Source organism: Dinoponera quadriceps, unplaced genomic scaffold (genome assembly GCF_001313825.1).
Source record: "Dinoponera quadriceps isolate SergipeBrazil2010 unplaced genomic scaffold, ASM131382v1 scaffold2099, whole genome shotgun sequence".
Classification (NCBI taxonomy): domain Eukaryota; kingdom Metazoa; phylum Arthropoda; class Insecta; order Hymenoptera; family Formicidae; genus Dinoponera; species Dinoponera quadriceps.
The window spans coordinates 369689-380366 of record NW_014556157.1 but is presented as its reverse complement, the minus strand read 5'-3'; the positions used below and the strand labels follow the sequence as shown (position 1 = coordinate 380366).

General features: G+C 46.5%; 1 protein-coding gene and 1 long non-coding RNA gene across 4 annotated transcripts in view; one reads left to right on the top strand and one right to left on the bottom strand.

Annotated features, from left to right (window-relative positions):
* LOC106747032 (E3 ubiquitin-protein ligase MYLIP) overlaps positions 1-10678 on the bottom strand; it is a 228297-nt gene that overhangs the window by 81976 nt on the left and 135643 nt on the right. For 2 of the 3 annotated variants that reach the window (XM_014624270.1, XM_014624271.1), the window contains exon 2: positions 5336-5392. The exons of the other annotated variant lie outside the window; for it this stretch is intronic. In XM_014624270.1, coding sequence (XP_014479756.1) covers positions 5336-5347 — 12 coding nt within the window. In that variant the 5' untranslated portion in view covers positions 5348-5392. The remainder of the gene's footprint in view (positions 1-5335; positions 5393-10678) is intronic. 3 annotated transcript variants of the gene reach the window in all.
* Positions 1-10678, top strand: part of LOC106747034 — a 108722-nt gene that overhangs the window by 83822 nt on the left and 14222 nt on the right. The gene's annotated exons all lie outside the window — the stretch shown is intronic.

The window sequence follows — 10678 nt, the reverse complement described above, 5'->3', positions numbered from 1 at the left end:
GGGGGGGGGGGGGGGGGGGGGGAACCCCCTAACTCGAAATGTAACGCAACGCGCGCGCGATTCTTTTTGGATTCGTCTAGAACGGATCTGCACACGATTTGGCGCGTTTCAATGGATGCCGCCGACTGCCTCTACCATTCCTCTCGGTTTCATAGCATCTGGACTCCTCTCGGAGACGTAAAACGTTCAATTTCAGGGATGGCGATGACCAGAAATCGCGTGGGGATTTGCCGAATGTTGTCCCGCGCACGGTGTAGAAAAACATTATCGTTATTGAGCCCGAAAATCAAATGGTATGTCCATCTTGGTGCTTTTCCTCCAAATAGAAAAGAGCCATGAAGAAAGTCGGTTGACTCTCCTAATCACATGACTCAGACGCCGTTTTTGTATGCGTTAATTCAACACGATTGAACGATTTTAAACGACGCAGGCTAAATCGGCAGAAAATACATCCAAGTAGCTTCCGGTCGTTTTAAGACACGTTTACGCGTGTAAACGTAACGCACTTGGATTTACAGTGCACCCATTGTTACGGAGAAAGTATTCTTATTTGAAGTAATTATTGAAATCGAAGCTGATCTCTCGTATAACCTGATCTTTCTTTTTTACGTGTCTTCCTTCTCTTATTTTCTTGCTCCAAATATCAGCGTGCGAAGAAAATGGCGGACTTTCGATATGTCGAGTTCAGTTGTGCTGCTCTATTATTAATTATATCTAGAACTTATATCTAGAACTCCGGATTTGTCAAGTCCGACGGTGGGAGACACGCGCCCAGTAGCGCCAGTAGCACGCAAAAACAATCAGTGCGACGCGAGAGTTTCGCAGCAACGGGAGGAGCACTCGCGAGAGAGAAAGAAAAAGAGAGAGAGAGAGAGGGGATGAGAGAGCGAATGCGGGTTTCCTTTCTCCGCTGTTCCGACAGCGTTTATAACTCAACTAAATAAAGCTTCTTTTGTTTTTAAGAGTGGTATGCAAAAGAGTAGAGGGGGAAAAAAAATGGCAAAAGGGGAGAACGGACCGCGCGATTTAAAGCTCAAGCTCTTTTTATTATGGGGTTGCGACCCATCTTCCTCACCCCTCTCCCTTTTTGTCTGCCATACATAGAAATAGAAGTACGCGAGTGCCCGCCGCGTATACGGCTTTTCCCGTCACAACCTTTCCCATCGGGTTAGCAATTTCGCAGTTTTCAAGCAAGAAACCTAATTTCGGCATCGCTGTTTTTAGCGGCGCGCAGCCAACGCGGATACACCGGCGAATTCGTTTTCCCGGGAGAGAAAACGCGCGGGTTTGGCGCGTTGCAAAAAATTCCGCCGCGGTTCCGCAGTCGACGATACGCCTGATCCGCGCGCGCGCGCGCGTTCGTCCGTACGCCGCTCCGCTTTGGCAACATCCCCTCCGTCCGTCCGTCCGTTTCGTTTGTTCGTTCGTTCGCGCTTTCCACCGTTCGTTCGCCGACCCTGTCGCGAAATCGAGCGACAGCGCGAACGGCGAGAATCTTTGGCGCGAGTGACGGCAGAGCGCCGGCCTTTTTATCAACGACCGTTAGGATTTTTCAGCGGGCGCGCGACGGAACAGGACGCGACGAAACCGACCACGTAATTGGCGACACGGCTCATGTCGGATTCAAAACGGAGGAAACCCGCGGGAAAATAAACCCGATGCTACCCTTGGCCCTTTACACCGCCGTTTATCCGGCCACCGTTGCGAGCGGCGGCCGGTGCGCTTTGGCAAAACGAAAAAGGAGAGAGAAAGAGAGAAAAAGGGAGAGAGAGAGAGAGGAGGAAGTTATCGCGTAACGAATATTTTCGTTCCTATTTTTTGTTTTTTCGACAACACCGCCGGGCCGGACCAACGGAGCGAATAACTGAGGAAAATAAAAATTTGACGACCGACCGAGAGCGGTTTTCCTCGTTTCACGCATGCAGATGCGGGGAGGAGACGTATAATGGCATATTTCGCCGTACACCTTCGATGAGCATTCTCCATCGCGCAGTATAGCCGGGAGAATTCGCGAGTAACTTCAACGCGTGGAAGAATAAGTAAGCGTGAGAATGCGAAAACGAGGCGGTCGGGGTGTAACACTCGCCTCAACCGGTCACGTAGCGAAGCGAGAAAGTGATCGAGACGTGGGTTATACGCGCTTATGGGTGATAAATACGGTGGATTACGATGTTTCGGAGAATTTCCCGCGTGTTCGGTTTATCTCGCATTATCCGGTTTTACTGAATGATTGCTGCGTTCGCATATCCGCGACGGTGACATTTGTTCCCCGCACGGGATGAACTTGTGACACGCGCGTATTCGTGTGTTAAGACATATTTTTGAACGAAAGAATCATAAGCAGGAAAATTATTTCTCTAGTGTTACTATAGTGTCGGTGAATAACCTTGGATACATATTGATATATTGAGAGAAAAATATCTTAAAAACGAAAAAAATACTCGGCGGGTGCTAAATGACACGTTTACTTACTACCAGAACCGCGGCAATATTTTCCTTCTTAGAACCACAGATGAGATACTTTTAACCTACCCCTTTTTTGTCCATCGTCCATGGACTTTTTTAAACTTTACGATATTGTTTAATTGTTTTATAATAAAGGAGGCGTTCCACTAATGGAAATTCAAAGAAAAACGAATCTACAAGTAGGTCAAAAGTGATAGCCGTGGTTCTGGTGTTAAATCTAAATTTGTTTTTGTTTAAATATATGTACAATAAATAATTGCTTTCACGCGAAAAAATAAAAAAATGTATACCTTCTTATTTATTATGTGGAAAGGATTCTCCTGATTTCTTCTTTCCAACTATCTTAAACAAACAAGCAAGAAAAATAGGAGAAAGTCAATCACCAGTAGTTTTAACTGTATTTTGTGAAATAATATTTCACAGCAAAGTTCAAATACATCGATTGAAAGACCTATAAACTCAGCTATATGTCGGTTTGCAGAACAACCAAACCGTAACTTTCCTCGCGTGGCTCAATGACATAGGAGATTGGCACAAGATCTAAACTTATTTAAAAGGTTCGAAACTTACATTACACAGTAATATTGTTAAATTACTTTACCACTGATTTGTTACTTCAATTTCCACGAGGAGAAAAATCCAGAAAACTTCAGCAGAAGGAAAAATCGAGTGACACTAATAACATAACCGAACACACCTGCAAATAAAAACTGCGACTTCAGCTACTGTTTACAGTAGACGGAGTTCAAATACTGTCCGGCAGTGAAAAATTTTACAGCTGAGAAATATGGATGTGTCGTTTTATCATACTTTATGTCAATTTTGGCGCTTTCCTTCTATTATCTCCACCGAATAAATATTTTTTATCTTTCAGATATTTTTCTTTCAATGTACTACTATTTTTCAGGTCGAAACCGAAGAAAATATAGTTGAAACTGAAAACGATTGTAATTTCAGCGGAATTTTTCTCAATATGGGCAACGCGATTATAATGCGGGAAGAATCCGGCACGTTTTTCTCCAGTTGTCCGCGAAGCAAAGGCGAGTACACATTGTAGATTTCATCGACTCGTGTGCAAATCATCCTCGTCGATCGCGCGATATCGGTCGATAACGCGAAGAAGGAAAAGAAGAAGAGCGACATTGATCGGTCACGGCGATGGGTCCTCGCGGATCTCCCACGAGATTCTGCCACGGCACCGCTACGTCGCCGGGTTATAAATCACGATTTATCGCGGATTGAAGTTACATTGCATTAGATTAACTTGATTCCGAACTAAGCTTCTTTTCGTCATCGCTGCCGGGCGCGAACCCCTCATAAAATGCGAAAACTCGGGATGAGTTACCGCGATACGAGAGGGAGAGATGCGGGGAGGATAAGGAAAGAAAGGACCGAGAGGATCTCCCCAAAGGGACTTTACACTTCGAGGATGATCCGCAGAGGTTCCTATCTAACCTGCTGCGAAACATCATTATGTTCCCCTTCGTGCGCCCCACCGCTGCGCGTGGAAGAGAGCGGCAGAAAAAAGCGCAAAAATCTGGTCGCAGCTAGAGTCGAAAACCATCTCCTCGGTAGAGTCTTAAATATAAATCGAGAATCGTAACTGAATTCGATAGATTGACAGTCGCCACTTTTCTCGCACGGTGATATTTGAAGCAAGCGTGTAAAGAAAATGAGAGAAGGAAGATGAGTAAGGGAGAAAAGTTGAGTTGCAAGAGATTAACTTCAATATTTAGTCGAAGTGAGAATACTCTCCATATAATTTGTAGTCACTCAGCCAATCAAAATTGACTTTCTCCATACGGCTTTTCTATTTATATTCAGGACTCTACTCCTCGGATGAATGTATTTTACATAAATGCATCGGACGCCCGGGCGAATTGATATGGCTTGTTAAACGTCATCGTGACGTCATTGTGACGAAAAATCGACGGAAAAATAATATTCACGATTGAATTTGCGGAAAAAGCGTGCTATTTCACTGGAACGCACGGCATGAATTCTTGGTTCGAACGCGCCATCTCGCTATTTTCTGCAATATTTTCATAGCTCACGCGCGTAACTCTATTAACATCGCATTCGTCAAAAAGCCGAAATGAATTTTCGCGAATCTAATATAATCGTCGGCAGTGCGAATATCCGAGGCGAGAAAAAAAAAATGTAGAGAAGAAAAGGGCGGGGAGGTAGAATCGTTATGTAAATTTTTTTCTGCGCATTGCGCGACGAAGCATGCGCCACGGGATATATTCCACAGGCGGAATAAGATTCAAAGTCCCACCTAAAACGGTTTATCCAGCTGGTTCAAAAGCACGGGATGGGAAACGACGACAACGAAATTAAACTGAACGTCGGACAAAGGCGTGCAGTTTCGAAATGAAGCGCTGTCGAGACGCGCGCGAAAACCACCCCTTTCTCTCCCCACCACGCCCGCATGGAAACAAAATCCGAACCAAAATATTCTCGCGATATACTTCGCGACGAGCAAAATGCTAACGCGAATATCCATTGTCGCGTATCTCGCCGCGGTGTTTCAACGCGCGCGCGATTAATCGCTTTTCGCAGTTTTTAACGCTATATAAATTCTTCCGCTTAATAAATCCAATTTTGCTGAAGCGCCGTGCACTTCATTGACGTAGGATAACACTTGCGTTTTCCTCTTGTCGACGACGACGACGACGACGAAACTTTTAAAAGCGGATTCCTGTCTAGACGACGATGCCTTAGACAGGCATCGACATATTTTGTTTGTTTGGTTAAGCTATTGTATTTATGAAAATAAAATTTGGCGCACGCATATTTAATTATATCCAAATAATATTTATAAGTTTTTATAGATCTCTCTGTATTGTATAATTTAAACGTTACAAGCCATTTCGTACATCTTTGGTTCCGTAACGGTGGATACGAGTGCAGCTCTTCAGTTTACCTGAAACACAAAAACCAGGGGAATTTTTAATTTATATAAACACGGCGGTCTGAATTAAAATTAACGAAAAGACTCAACAAAATGGCAAATAATTATTATCATCTTTATTAAATGCGCGCGTCTCTATTGGCTCAGCCGACGTATAAAGCTGATCGTACATAGCCAAAGGGTTGATATCGCCACTGAAAATCCGGCGATCTACGGATGAACTACTTCAAACGAAAAAAAAAAAAAAATAAAGAGGATTCGACCAAAAATTCGTCATCTAGACAAAAATCCTCCTTCAGCTCTCGAATGTCAATCTATCGAGCGCGGTCGCCCGTAACGAATCCGCGCATTAACAAACTGAAAACGATAACAAGCGCGTTCACCGGCTCGGGGAGTCAATTTTGTCTCGAATCGAATAGTGCAGCGCGAGCCATGTATGTATGTGTGTGCGTGTATGTGCGGGTCTACCGTCCGCCCGGAACCGGTCCGGAAAGGCGAGGAACTCAGAAAGCGCGCAATGTCGTTTCGCAAATCCCGAGTGGCGAGCGCAGCGAAAAAGCGGGCGAATACACATACACACACACACACACACACAGGCAAGACAGAGGTGAAAATTAAAATACGTCGGTTCAAGGGTGACGCACGCGAGACGCTGGAGAAGGAAAGGATCGTTTTTCTCTCTCCCTCTCTCTCTCTCTCTCTCTCTCTCTCTCTCTGGGGGCGCACAGTGCCGTTGTCGAATTTACATTAGCGGGACAGACGTGTCTATCGATTCCCAATCGAGTCGATCGGCGGAAAGAGGCAAAACGGGCTTGCACGGCGGGGACGTCCGGAATAAATCGGCGGTGCGCGACGGCAATCCGGTTAATTGAAATCCAGGTGCCCCCGCGCGTTCGATCTCGCCGCCTGAAATACGACGGAAGCTCCCGGCAGATCGATGCTTCCGTTAATTAAAATTATTAATTACCACGATTGATACGTTGATCCGCGTCCATGTTCGTCGTTCCTTTTTCTCTCTCCCTCTCTGCGTCATCGCATTGTCGCTCTTGCGAAACCCATCCGGGATTATCTGGGATTTCGCACGATCGACGATAAAACAAAGACGAGGCCCGCAACGAAATAATGAGGCGACGAGATCGGAGGCAAGGTGATAATTAGCGTCGAGGCGTCTTACCGACGGTGAAAAAGTGCGGAGTCGTGGCGCGATCGATTAATCGAAAGGCTAATTGCGTAGTGAAAGCCGGTATCCCAGCCGGTGAATACGCGCGTATAACTCTTGTCTCCGAAGCGATGATTGTCGCTTCGCTCGCATAAAATGCTCACGGGAACGTGCGCATTAGAGGAGGGAAATGGGAGACGACCAATTGGGATTATAAGCGGAGTCGTAATTAGCTAGACGCCACGCTCGAATTTCGGCGCAACCGAGCGTGCGGCAGTAACGTATCGTCGATACCGACGTCGTGCGAAAATTGCAAACGTTATGTGAACGCGGCCCGATGCGGCCGGAAACGGTGATTATTACAAATGGGCCACGACGGCGGGACGCGTGCAATGCAATCCTAGCCGCATAGAAATTTCTCATGATTCTACCAGATTACCATAGATCCCGATTAGAATACCCAAAGTAGTCTCGAAATGGGTTATCCCGCCGCCGGGTTGAAAATCCCACAGGGAGAAAAATAACTCTGTCGCACCAACCATCGTTGCTGTCGCGTATTCGTCGCGACTGCGGTAAAATTTCGTTGGCATAACGATATAAGTAAATTGGCGAATGATTTATAATCAGAGCGGAAGCAATTTTCCTGCCGGGATAGACGATATTTTGCTGAGTGAATTGATTTTCACGACACGTTAACTTGTTGTCAGAAGAAAAGCGTTTCCCTGCATTTACTGATTTGTTTTTACAGCAAAATGTAATTTGTAGATTCAGCAAAATGATCCAACGGATGGCAATTAGTATTCATAACAAATCGTTTCGCCGTTCATATAGTAACTGACAGATCTTGCTGCGACATCATATTTTTCGAAACTAAGAATTCCCTCTGATCGTAGTTCCTCAAATTCTGCAAGTAGACGTTCGCACGACACAAGGGAGCAAATTTATTCAATTTTCAAGTCATATTGAAACGTACACCCGCCCACCCAAACGCAAACGTAGGGCGCTCACGCAAGAAGAGAAATACTTCGCGTACGAAAACGAAACGACGGGATTAACCGGCACAAACTGCCGCGGACGAAGTTCTAATATCGTCAAGGATATGAAAATACACCCGCGTCAGTTCGTATCGCGCGAATCGGATGCGACGGAAAGCAGGTCATGCATGAAAAATCCCTCGAGCCTCGGAGAGCTCAGCCTAGTCTGGTCTCGCGAGCGCGCGACCTCGCGTCACGTCGCGAGATATCTGCCGCGGGGAATCGATCGATTAGCGTAATTGAATCGGGCGAGAAAACACGGAAGGCGCTCGGCTGCTCTCGAGCACGTAGCCAGAAGTTTCCGATTGGGAGCGACCGGCGTGCAGCGCCGGCGACATACGTGCACTTTCATGAATATTGAAATATTGTAATGCGGCCGAAGCGCGCCGAGCGAAATCGCATTTCGGCGCGTGGCAAATAATAAATCGAGCCGATGACGACGGCGGCGGCAGAGCGGCGGCGAAACGACGTTCTTCATTAAACGGGGAGTACACACCGCGCTATCGCGCCGCGAATCTCCAGCTGAAATTCATCACGAGGCGGGCGAAGGTGATGCATACGCTATCGCATTTCCCAGCCGAAACTCGAGCCGGCGGGAACTTCCGTGTTACGCGACTTGACTCGCAAACCCGGCTGGAAATTTTCACCCCATGTTAAACCTTTAATTCTACAACGCAATAAGAGTTGGGATAACAAACAGTATGTTAAATTCTAACTAATTGACTCCTATTTTGACCATGATGATGACGTCTGAAATTCCCGTTCTTGCTGTTTTCTCGCGTCAAAATAACGTTTATCGAGGTAGCATTAAGATGAAATCTATAGAATTCGAGATTCAAGAGAGAACAATTGTGGTATCGTCGAAGTAGGTTTTTACCAATCCACAGGCCGGCTGCAAAGTAGACGCGAACTATTCTCAGGAGCGGTGTGAAAGTAGCATCAAAATATCGACTCGGGAAGTCCGATATCGAAAGTCGTTATTTCCGCAACCGCCGGAAGAGAAATGTTACGGCGGTAAAGTTATACGCTTTATTTGACGGCGCTCCGAAGCGACCGTCCGTGCGGCATACCGAATGCGTCAGTCAATCGTGGCTCGATTCGGTTCACGTGCATTATTAAAGGAAAATACGAGCCGCGCGAACGGCCCCGCGACAAACGCGGGGTTTCGACTCGATGAAAATTCAAATGCGCACTCGTGACGAGATTCGCGACTCGTTCCCCTTTTTCCTCCCTTTCACCCGGAATCTCTCGGCTCGCTGTGCGGTATGTATCCGCTTTAGCATCGCGGGCACCATCGAGCCGGACGAGATCACTCGAACGAGCGATTCGGACGAGCCGATCGACGAGACGAATCCGCGTTTGCCGAGTGACTGGAAAATCAGACGGCTGCTCGCGCTTGTACCTTTGACAACGAACGCGGCCGCACAAATCGCGCCACATTAATTCGAGTTGTCGTTACACGGTGCACCGCTTGTTTTGCAAAATACTCGACACCCGTGCGCGAACGAGTTTATAGTTTGTTCTCGAAAGAGAGTGTTGTGCCTTCCAAAGCACGAACGGGGATATACTGAATGCGCGAAAGCGAGGGATAGCTCAGAAATCCACTTCCGTTCTCTCTCTCTCTCTCTCTCTCTCTCTCTCTTTCGGATGTAACGAAAATTCGCCGTATGAAACGTCAAATCGGATTTCCTCGGCAAGCGCATCTTTCGCAATCCGATCGACTGGGTTTTAAATGTTTAATTAAGCGATCCGGAGTCTGAAACTGCGCAGGATTTCATTTTTTCGCGTTCCCCAGAGAGAAACTCTCTTTCCATCGACGAGAGATCGCGATTTCCCGCGTGATTCCTCGAGCGAGAGCGCGTCGAAAACATTTCCCCTCCCGAGAGGGCGGAAAATTTTCGTGATATTTGCGCGCGAGAGCGCGATGGTTCCGAGATCGACGTTAATAATCCAATATATCAAGCACTAGCGATAAATACAATTAATTAAAAAGTTTCGAAGAGCAGTTCCCCCTCCTCCCATCCCGGGGGGGGGGGAGGGAATACCGCGGCAGTTTTCATTAAGCCTGCGAGGGAAATCATTAATGCGGCCTGCCCGATATCCCTCAACTTCTCGGAACTGCATTTAATTATACTGTTAGGTTCATTAAGTATAGTTAGAAAGAGGTAGCGGAAAAACGGAAACACCTTACTCCTCGTTTACGCCGGTCTGAGAAGACTGCTGCGTTTTCGCAACTATTTTCCCGGGAGTTCGCGTACCCGCGTCGCGCGTAAATCAAGTTTCTCTCTTACCAAATACCTCAAGCCGAGAATCGGCTTATTAATTCAGTCGGGCTGAATGGCGAATTTCAAGAGTGAAGTTTACGAAGAAGCGGCGGTACGAGAGACAGAGAGGGAGAGAAAGAGAGAGAGGGAGAGAGGAAGACAGAAAATACCTCAGCCGGAAGGCAAATCCTGTTAGTGCAATACGACGTTAGGTAAATTTCGTTATTTATATCGCGAGAGAGCGCACGCACAACTGCTGATTACGCTGTACCACCGACGAGGAGGGTTCAGCGAAACGCTCACCTCATTAACCATGACAGATTAATTTTAAATATTGATTGAAACCGAGATAACTCATCGGTCCAGTTGATTGTCCAGTAGCGTGAATTTACGGCCAATTGTCGACTGTAATTTGCCGTCGGCAAACGGACGCCGAAAACGGCATGCGAACGTGTTAATTTCGTTAGTCGTTAAAAATTAATTTTTAATTCACGCAGAACGTAATCGGTGCCCGAAAATTAACTCAAAATTACGGGAACGTTTGAATAGCCGCAACAATATTATCAGTGGTATCTACAACTGTATTTCCAACCGAGATATTCTCAAAAACAACAAAAGATAGAAAAGAGAGAGAGAGAAAGAGAGAGAGAGAGAGAGAGAGAGAGCGAATAGGAACACAGTTGAAATTAACCGGCATTTAAATGGATATACGTCGGACAATTTATTCATCGAGCTCCGCCGAGCGTGACGGAGAAATTACGTTGCTCGCTCGCAGCCGGCCGGTGTTTAATGCTAAACATGCGGAGGCAAGTTCAACAAACACCGTTCGGTGGAACAGAAA